This window comes from Austrofundulus limnaeus, unplaced genomic scaffold (assembly GCF_001266775.1).
Source record: "Austrofundulus limnaeus strain Quisiro unplaced genomic scaffold, Austrofundulus_limnaeus-1.0 Scaffold955, whole genome shotgun sequence".
Taxonomy (NCBI): Eukaryota; Metazoa; Chordata; class Actinopteri; order Cyprinodontiformes; family Rivulidae; genus Austrofundulus; species Austrofundulus limnaeus.
In genome coordinates this window covers 84614-95523 of record NW_013953357.1, presented here as the reverse complement: position 1 = coordinate 95523, position 10910 = coordinate 84614, and the positions used below count along the sequence as shown (strand labels likewise).

The window sequence follows — 10910 nt, the reverse complement described above, 5'->3', positions numbered from 1 at the left end:
GCTTATTTCAAACCCGCATCTGAGACCACCTGCGCCCACGCAGCATGGGGGGGGGGTGTACGGTGCGCAACGGTGTGTCTTCTGAATAAACGAAAATGATTTAACATAGTTATTTATACTTTTAGCAGCTCTTTTTATTCCACAGCTGACCTGCTAAAAATGACAGATTTTCTTTTCTGGATCTCTGACTTAGCATCATTTCACATTTCTTAGGGATGAATGAATAAATTCACTGCACTTAATCTTCCCTAAAACAAGTGTGTAAATAGATTAAACATCACTCTACAAACAAGAGCAAAAATAAATAGTAAGAATCAGTCAGTTAACTATTAAAACCTTCTACATTCTGAGCATCATGTGGAGATTAGCCTCTCTCTCCTGCAGGGAGCAGTTTTTATCACTGCTCTCTCGTCATGTCGCGTTCATATTCCAAAATAAAAACATGCYCTCTTCCTTTCTTCTGTCCATCAAGAGATAATCCACGGGCAACATTCTGCTGATGTCAAAACTGTAAAAAGCGTTTTTTTACWTTTTAGGGGAAGCTGAGCTTCCCTTGCAGTCTTAGAGCAATCGCCTCTGGTACACTCACTTCTGCTGGATCAAAGTTTTACCAAGACCTAAGGCCCATCCCCACCCTAATTCATATTGGCTAGTAGACCTTTCTAGTGTGGTTTGAGAGCAAAAGTTGCATCTCATCCAGAGAAATGTCTTAAATTTTGGCTAATTCGAAGTTTGGCCTTCTTTCAATGTGGCGATGCCCCGAGGGCGTCTTGAGGCGTTGCCACATTGAAAGAAGGCGTTTGAAAACTGAAAAGGGCATCCAAARGATGCCACAATGTCACATCTATGCTGGCTTGTTTTCATGACTTTGTCGTGTTTGTAGCCCAGACATGAGACTAGTGTGGTCAGTCCTGCTTCAAATTCTCAACATGTGCACATACCCCACATCATGGACATGCTACCACTGCTGTGACCACACCACTCCCAACACCCTGAATTGCTGTTGCCACAATGATAAACCACTGTGACTTTGCATAGAAATTTCCTGCAAGCTCAAACCCCTCCACAACTTATCATACGCCTTGATCATAACGTAGAGCCCAGTGAAATTTGAATATGTGCCTGAAGATCTTGCCAAGACCCTTCATAGACCATCCACATTGTAGTCAGTTTGTCACACAGGGAAGGGTCTTAACCTGTTAACATGTGGGCCTAACCCTAACCCTACCCCTAACTCAAGTTAAATTAAGTATTGCTCTTGAAACTTGTGGAGTAAATTCACAAGCCTATAGTCTCTGTAAAGCTATCAATCTGAATTTTCAACTTCAGCAGTCGTAATTTGTGTAACTGTTACTAGTATTTAGAATAGAATAGAATAGAAATAGCCTTTATTGTCCCACCGAGGGGGAATTCAGGTGTCACAGCAGCATCAGTACAGAGTTTCACACACTAGTTACTTTACAAACTATAGTGCACACAAAACAAAAATTAACACTGAGTAGCCATGATACAACTATTAATAATAAAAATATGAAGAATTGTGCCAGAATAGAAAACGGCATGTTTTGTTTTAGAGACAGTAGACATCAGAATCCGACATTAGGAATCAGAAATTGCCTGTTTTCAGTGCAGAACAATCTCAATAGWCCAATAACTGTAAAGTGGAGTATCACAATGCAGACAATGCAACTGTTTAGTTATTTAAATTAAAATACACTATAACTATTAACTTTTTTTATTTCCAAAACTGCATGTTGAATAAAAGGCAACTTGATTGGCTACACAGCTGTGTTGTCAGAATGAAGCTCAGAGCTGATTGGCTAGTTCTAGTCGATCAATCACATGTACCATGGACAGGTAGGACATGAGGGGCTTGCCACACATTTAGGGCTCTGGAGAGCCTWTAGATGAACCCAGTTGYTCAAAAGAGGTGTCAATCAAAAGAAGACAACCAATCGAATTGTTTGAACAGCCTATTATACAAATTCAAAAGTCCCTGATAGCGAGGGTCAGGCTATAAAGAGGGAGGAAGTAACCACAAACTGGGAATGTACTGCAGGCAGTACATTGGTGGTTAAGGGGTTAAACTGATCAGAGACCYGGAGTAAAATAAAAATGAGTGTAAGCACAACTAATGTTACAAACAACTTGGATATATCTTCAACAAAAGAAATAAAACAACAAATTATTTCTCATAATGGCTTAAAATCGACAAGTCAGGCTCCTTGCAAACATAAACAGAAATGAGAGGTTTGGTAGCAGAAACCACATCTCCCAGGGACCTAGATCGTTTAGCCAAAATTATATTTAAATGTAATATCCATCCTCATCACAGCTATGTTTTCCTAGTATTTTTAAGTGTGTAGGTTTATAGTATTTTCCTTCGCAGTCTTTCATCATCCTGTTCTTTCCACACTACTTATTCTGTGTGTCAGTGGTGGTCATTTTTTATGTCTCTGTCCACATGTGAGGAGAATGTTAATATGCCACCTGTGATCTATTTGACTAGTTTCCTGAATGCTTGCCTCTGTCTTTTTTTATAGGAACTTTCAGAATAATGTGGTCCGACATGTGCCGAAGCACAGCCGGGTCGAGGAGGTCATGCACCTGGCCGTGGTAGCATGTGGGAATCGTCTGGACGAAACCCTCACCATGGTTAAATCTGCATTGCTGTTCAGCCAGAAGAAGATAAAGTTTCACATTTTCGCTGAAGACGCCTTGGCGCCACAGTTCAAAGAAAAGGTAAGACAGCTTTATTGTGAAATTCCCCAGCATATGTTTGTAACATGTGTGCTCCACATAGCTTAAATCCATCACCCACCCCCAATTTTTCATTTCATAATGCATTTCCAGCTAAATGTAATAGACAAAACAAATGAATACTTTATATTCTGTGGCAAATGTTAAAAAGTAAAGCAAACCCGTAAATTTCAAATTGTTTCAGAAAACAGCCMTTCATTGGTAATTTTTCCCTTTTTTGGGGTGCGATGTTATGTCAGGGTCCAGATCCGTCCAGGCAGCCAGATTTCTATTGCACACAGTCAGTTTTTTTTTTCTAATTTCTGGCAAGAATAGTTGTAGCAGGAACAACAGGCCCAATCAGTGTGTTGCACAGTTCTGTGGGAATAAATCCAAAGAGGAAGTTAGGACCCATTCTTTCTAGAAAACCAAGGAAATTTGGGAGAAATGAGTGAAGTTTGTTAAAGTCAAACAGACAAACTTCCTAGCACTGTCGCTGAACATTGTTCTGTGCTCCAAACACTTTCCACACCTAAGGATTACATTATTACGAGTCTTCTACTTTCTTACCTGTCATCTGAATCTGTTTTTCTCCTCCATCTCTACCTTTTGAGCTTCTCTCTTCTTTCTGAGAAGGTTCTGACTGCACTGCACCGTCCATCTCATTACTACCTCCTTCTCCTGCGGCGTTTCTTATTGCTCCAAAACTTCCATGTCTTTTTCTTCTTCCTGTAGGGTTCTCAGTCAGAAAGGAGATGGTGTTGTGCTTGCTAGTTTGGCAGAGGTTTATAGCTGTGGGTTCAATTAGTTAGCCAGTCCCCAGCATGGCGTCATCAGCCTTTTGGCAATCGTCGGCTATGTGATTGGGTATTTTCACAAGTTTTTTTTTTTACTTTTAAACTTTTTTATTTACATTTGCGACGCCAGAATGCAAAAATATATAAAAAAAAAAACGTACAGCCATAATATTCTATGATAGTGAGTACCCCTTAAAACCACTTGGGACTATAATGGAGGGTGTTGAACTTAACGGGGAGTTCACACCAGCGCTGTTTAGTCCACTTTAATCGAACTCTGGTTCATTTTGCCTAGAAAGTCTGGTTTGTTTGGGGAGGTGTGAACGCGTAATCAAACTCTGATGTGGACCAAAAACAAAAACGAAATCTGATCTGCCTAAAAACCTGGGTCTCGGTTCAGTTAAGTTGATCTCTGGTGCTGTTCGYCTCCATGTGTGAATGCCAAGCAGACTGTAACGGAGGGCATTCTGAGTAATTGTAATAAAGTTACTCAAATACTTTGCTTGACGAGGTGGACATCGCTGCTATGAAGTTGGATTCACTCGTATCACTACACGCCATCTCATACAGAGCAGTCTGAGGTGCCAAAACGACGTTCTCCACGGTTCTGCCTCATTGTTGAAGAGTTTGACACATTTACCAAAAACAATTTGACGTCACTCCATGTTTGTTTACATTTCGTGAAGAAGGACGTTGCGCTCGGTGTCTTCTTCAGAGATTTTTGTGTCGTTTCGTTCAGTGGTTCTCGGTGCAGCGCCACCACAGGCGAGGGAGGGAACAGGTTGCTCAAAGGTTTTGGTTTGTTTGGTACAGTGCAGTTTGAATGTGAACCGCAGCTGAAAATGTAAACAAATGTTYCAGTTTTGGTCCCCAATCGAACCTAGTCTACTGGACTATCYTGTAAAAATATCTTTTTTTTCCATTTGTTGATCAATTAAAAAAAGCCAATTTTACTAATTTAATCCTGAAGTCAGGAAAATCTACCCCCACACCCTTTCCCATGTTTCTAAAGATTAAAGCTGTTTCAAATTTGACTCATGTTTACCTGCTCTTTTATCTCAAGACTGAGGTGTAATATATCATCACCTAAACATCTGTTTTGTTTTTTTACACTGTGGATTGCTTCAAAGTCACCTTTACAGAGATAACTTTAGTGTGTGTGTGTGTGTGTGTGTTAGATGTATAACTGACTCATTTAATCAGACACAACATTTAGTATCTTAAATCTAAATCTTCAGCTTGTAAGACTGTTTTCATGTGCGAAGATAATCATTTTCTCTAAGCAAACATTAACTTAGAAAGCTTTCTTTCTMTACTGGACTTCTACAAAACCCATCCTCCAGTTGGAAGCATGCATTTGTACAAATAAAACCTACATGAATAATGATAGTTTTTCTCCTTAATAAGCCAGAACATAGCTCCTTAATATGGTGCAGTTTTACGTTTAAATTAAATAAATCAAATTTGATTTATTTAATTTAAACGTAAAATTGCACCATATTACAGGGCAGTTAAAAAACTGCAGACGTGCCCACCATAATATGTGAAAACAGACCCAATAACCCAAATCTAAACACTGCTTTACTGTTAGATGTGTTTTTTTTTATTGAAACTACATGGCAAATAGAGCTCTATAATAAAACAATCAAACTAATGAATCTTTATTTACATTTTTCAGCTTGCTTTAAAAGTTTACACAGAAAAGTGGATTTATATAAATCACCTCTCAGACCTAAAAGAAACAATATTTTTGCTCTAAAATGCAGTATCAGAGTAGTATCATAGTAGTAGTATCARAGTAACTAAGCATATTTGCTTTGTTACAGTGTAGTTTCTTTGAGGAATTGTAATTTTACCAATTATGTTTTTAAACAGCTACTTTTACTTTGATTTTGTTACATTTTAAAGCTAAAATAAATACTTTTACTTCTTTACTTTAAAACGTAACACCTAGTTACTTGTTACAAAATTAAAAATGTTGGAACTCATCATGAAAGAAGATGTTTCTGCACTCTAAATAATAGTGTTGAATTTACTCAACAAAGTCATGTCAGCTGGCTCCACTAAGCCTAGTTGAGTAAACTGAGCAAAGAATATGCGTATATTGCTCAATTTACTCAACCTGACTTAGTGGAACCAGTTTGGTTCAGTAAATTCAAAAGTTTATTTTTTTGAGAGTGTGTAAAAGTACTTTTTACTTTCTCAATTTTTCTGAACTGTTTTATAACTTTTATTTGAGTAGTTTTCTCATCAGTGAAATTTATTTTTARCAAAGTCATTTTCTGTTCATTTAATTTTACTTTTACTTAATAATTTTTTTTCAAGTACTTTATAGACCTCTGTGCAGTATTAACGGGATTCATTCAAACACGATTTTGGGAACTCGAACAAAGAGTCAACATGCAGAGTACAGTAGATGTCTGTGCGTCACTTGTTGGAGCTTTCTTTAGTCATACAATGACTACTTGGTCTTGTGTAACGTGAGGTTGGCTGTGCTTCAACATAACATGACAAGTTCTACTGTGGCACCAAAGTGTGAAACATCGAGCACAAGCTCACACAGCCACTGAATGTGGACTCAAATCCTTCACAATCAAATCCGATTTATCCATAAAGCACACTCGAAAGCAACTGCCTTGAGCCAAAGTGCTCTACATAAAATAATCATGAATAACAACATAACCACAGGAGACCATAAAAGCAAACGGCTAAATAAGACCACTCTAAAAGACTTGTAAAACCCATAAAATAAGTTGTAAATACGGTTCTGTAATAAAATTAGGAATGGGTAAAAGTTGCGATGAACTTTGTAAGGATTTGGAAACTGTCGTTTCTTGCTCGTACTCCTCTGTTGGCAGCGGCTACAACCAGATATTTTTCTTCTCCCTCCTTTGGTTGGAAACTTGTACAAAACGTTCACACAGTGTGGCTCTTTTCAACCTGATTTTCCTTTTTAGACACTGGCTTCCAGAGCAGAAGGAGCTGTTTCCTTATTCTGGCTCTGGTGTGTGCACGCCACAAACGGTTTATGTTCTGAAATTCCACATTTTGCATTGTTGTCAAACATGATATTAACATTAAATGATTTTTAATCCATTTTGTYCTTCCATCTGAAACACAGATAATACAGCTACTTTGAGTCTTCTTTATGCAATAAAAAAACTATCAATTGATGATGATATATTTGTAGACAAGGAAACATGCTGAATTGTGATCGARGCCTGGCTGTGGTACATATACAAACCAGAAATAAAATCACATTATTGAGTTTTGGATTGTCCAGTCATTGGTCAAGTTTATAATTGATCTATTCTGGTCACCAGCTGATTGATTGTTGCATCACCTGCTGAACATGATTCTGTTCCTTAGGTTAGCTTTAGTAGTCAAGATGATTASACTTCATTGCACTAAATATCTATCATACAAATTGGTAAAAGGGAAWATAATTCAGCTGACCCTTTTCCTCACTTGCTGCCTCAATGGAAGTCTGTTTATATCTTAAATATGTTTTTTCTTCCAGCTGAACCAGTGGCCTCACTTCATGTCTACCAGGTTCCAGTACAGGATCTACCCCATCTCCTTCTCTGTGGGCGACGCTGACGAGTGGAAGAAGCTCTTCAAGCCCTGTGCTGCTCAGAGACTCTTTCTCCCGGTCAGACTTCTGCATTTATTTAGCCTCAAACCCTCTTCATGTGTAAATTCATGAACCAAATTAAAGGAAAAGGGCTTTAAATCCATTAGATTTATATATAAGCATCAAGAAGTTTATGGCGATTATAGTGCATGACTATAAATAATTACTTGCATCGTTTCAGACCTTTTCCGCAGCACTTACTTAGAAGGAATGGAYGCCTCAGGAGACTAAAACCAATCATTTTATTAAGTGAAGCTTGTGCTTGCTTATRGATTTCCTTTTCAGGCCAGTGTTCATTGAAACAACAGCCAGCTTTCTTGCTATGGATCGGACATAATGCTGGTGCAACAGATCCATAGTGTCTTCCCCTCACTGCAGAGCAATCAGCAGGCATTCAGTTTTCACGTTATTAAAGAAAACTCACTGAACAGCTGGTGAGAGCATSTACTATGTTCTGAATGACCTGAGGCTGAATCATTTTTCATGTAGTTTTACACAATTAGCAAAATCATAACTTTGCAATTGTGCCATCTGCACCTCTTTTAGGCTAAATAGACAGCATAATTATCCCCTGCCACCTGAAATGGGCCTCCACAGCTAATTGACCTTAGAAAACACAAAAATGTCTATTACTCCGCTGATTTGACAGATAAGCTAAAATTTGGTCTACTAGTAGGTGACAGCTATTCATAACACATTCATAACAACAGACAGCCAGGTACTTTGATACATGAAGGTGTTATAGACGGAGGCGGGCATATTGGGGAAAAGAGGGGGGGTTCCTCTATGGGACTGCACTTCTCACATAAAAAAAACATCCAAAGAAAAAATATTTCATTTTTCTGACTMTAAGAGCGAGAAGGGAGAAATGTTAAGAGACCAGACGTGCTTGTTGTGTCTTTCTGCCCTCTGCAGACCTCCGAGTTCTGCTCCTCATTTAAAAGAATCACTCGTAGTTTGATTCAAAACACACTAAAACTGTCTGAACTGAAGACTAAACACTCTAAACCAGTGGTTCCCAACCTTTTTAGACTTGTGTACTCCCTGAGCCATTGTGTCATACCACTAGTGCCCCCTCTGTCAACCGTAATGATGATTCTCCAAAACTATAATGTATAACAACCGATTATTAAATGAAAATTATTTATTTAACCCTCTAGAAGTTTAATTCTCAGGCATTTTATTCTTTTCAACTCAAATTAAACATAAAGATAAATACATTGCCTTAAAAGTGAATAAGTAATTAGACCAGGTAATGGCAGGTGCAGGAAGCAGCAACGTCCAAAATACAAATTCCGTGAGATTCCGCGTTTTATACAGGATACCATTTTGTGTCAACTTCGTGATTTCATTTGCATCTTCCGCATTGTGGAAATCATAGGGCCCTACATATCTCAGTCCTATTTTTATTAATTTTTTACACACCTGGGATATTTTTCCATGTACCCCCTGTAATATGCTCGCATACCCCTAGGGGTACACATACCCCTGTTTGGGAATCACTGATCTAAGCTACACTCTTAACTACAGGGTGTATCAGAAAAAATGATACTCTCAGAAAAATCACCATAAAATTAACATAGATAATAATTTTGAAAATGTGGGCGTAACCTTTGGTAGAGGGGATCATTCTGCTTCGATTGACACCAAAATCTTAGCTAACGCTTGACGCTCCAGTGAGCAGGGACAGTTGGAAATTCACAAATTCATGTCTTTTGTGCAAGGAAGTGTGAATTAAATGTAGGGTTTGAGACGTTAYTGTGTCTTATTTTGTGGGGGAAAGTAGTTTTGTACCAGGGTTGAGTTGACTGGTGCTCGGCGGCTGAGTCATCTTGTTAAGTTTTATTAAATAACATAAAATGATAGATCCAATAATTATGTGTTCAACCCTCCTCCTTCACGTCTGTACCAAAATGTATGACTACTGTCTACAACCAGGCAGAGAGGAAAAGATGCGTAGAGGAGGGAAACAGCAACACAGAGAGAGAAACCATAAAAGAAAAAAGTCAAGAAATACAGTAGTTCCTGTGATGCAGAAAGGGTAATTCAGCTGACCACGGTTTGCTGATCAATAAGCAATGTTTGTAAATTTTATCATCAGCTGAGCTGTGATGAAAGCCGTGAAAATAAAAATACCATCAAATACTGTGATATCAGGATAATTGTTGCAAATACTGTGATATAATATAATTTGGGTCATACCGCCCAGCTCTACAAACACTGAAGCCATACAAAGCTGCTGTGTTAGTACTATACTGACATGAACTGTACCCCCAGGTTATCCTGAAAGACGTGGATTCGTTACTATATGTGGACACAGATGTGCTGTTCTTGCGACCCATGGACGACATCTGGGTGTTCCTGAAGGCCTTCAACAGCACCCAGCTGGCAGCAATGGCCCCGGAGCACGAGGTGCCAAAAATCGGCTGGTACAGCCGCTTCGCCCGGCACCCGTTCTACGGAGACACGGGGGTCAACTCGGGCGTCATGCTGATGAATCTCACAAGGATCCGRAGCACGCTGTTTAAGGTGAGCTCCGACTGCAGCCCGTATTTACCCACCCTCTGATTAGTCGGAGGCTAAAGTGGGCTGCGGTACCTTCTTTGCATTTTCAAGTATTTTTTTTTTCTTTGAGCTCCAGTCAAAGGCTGAGGGCTCCAAGTGCCTGTGATTGAAGCTTTTGAGATTACCATGCCGACATCGCAGACTTGTTGCCTCAGAGCTCATTTTAGCAGCTTTCACTGGCTGCAGATTACAAATGGAAAGTGGAGTGTAAATGTGTACCTCCTTTGATGATGCATTTAAGGCTTCTGTTGAGCTTTTTTCTTGTTGTTTTTTTTGCTGCTTATTACAGAATAGCATGATTCTCAGCGGTCTGTCATGGGAGGATCTTCTCCATCCACTTTACCAGAAATACAAGAACCACATAACCTGGGGSGACCAGGACCTGCTCAACATCATTTTCCACTACAACCCAGGTGCAATGCCTTTTTTTACTGGTTTCTTCATGCCGCCAGCAGTGATGGTGGAAAATAAAGTCTTCACCACAGTTGCCAATTCTGCCGTGTTTTAAACCAGTTCTCATCATGACTCAGTATCCAGCTGCAGGCAGTGGCAGCAGCCGGCGTTCCAGCTGCAGCAGCCAAATGRGGCTGTTAAGAGCTCATAGCCACTGGCATGATCTCTGAGACAACTGAGCTGAAATGAGCAAAGAAAATGTTAGTTTTAATTGCCGAGGCTTTGAACTCTCTACTGCCTCTAGAGAATTTTCCAGTTAGCCCATGAAACAAAAATCCATCTGTTTATCGTCCTCTGCCAAAGGAGATATTGTGTTTGCCTCTGTGTTTATGTTTGTCTATAGCTTTGGTAATACTTCTCACAAACCAGTGGATGAAATGCTGGATCCAAAGCAGCTTATTTTAAGACATTATAAAGACATTATTACTGAGCTAATCACATCAAATGTACATCACCCACCAGGTCACCGGGCTAAAAACTTACTGGATTTATTCCTTGTAGTGACGCTTAATTCGCTCACTCCCACCACATAATTACTTAGCCCCCCCACCTTCCACAGCCTGGCTTTATGATAGATGGCACAGCTGGAGGTTTTCGGAATAGCGCATTAAAACGGCCTCAGATGTGTACACTAAACAAATATGTAATTGTATGACATTAAATCACAACAGATCGATATGTTAAACTGTTCAAAAATCCGCTTTTTACCGTCCGTATTATAC

General features: G+C 39.3%; 1 protein-coding gene across 1 annotated transcript in view; it reads left to right on the top strand.

Moving 5' to 3' along the window:
- The window catches only part of gxylt2 (glucoside xylosyltransferase 2), a 19486-nt gene that overhangs the window by 2626 nt on the left and 5950 nt on the right, over window positions 1-10910 (top strand). Inside the window, exons 2-5 of the mRNA XM_014029812.1 lie at window positions 2544-2742; window positions 7057-7188; window positions 9448-9699; window positions 10025-10148. Coding sequence (XP_013885266.1) covers window positions 2544-2742; window positions 7057-7188; window positions 9448-9699; window positions 10025-10148 — 707 coding nt within the window. The remainder of the gene's footprint in view (window positions 1-2543; window positions 2743-7056; window positions 7189-9447; window positions 9700-10024; window positions 10149-10910) is intronic.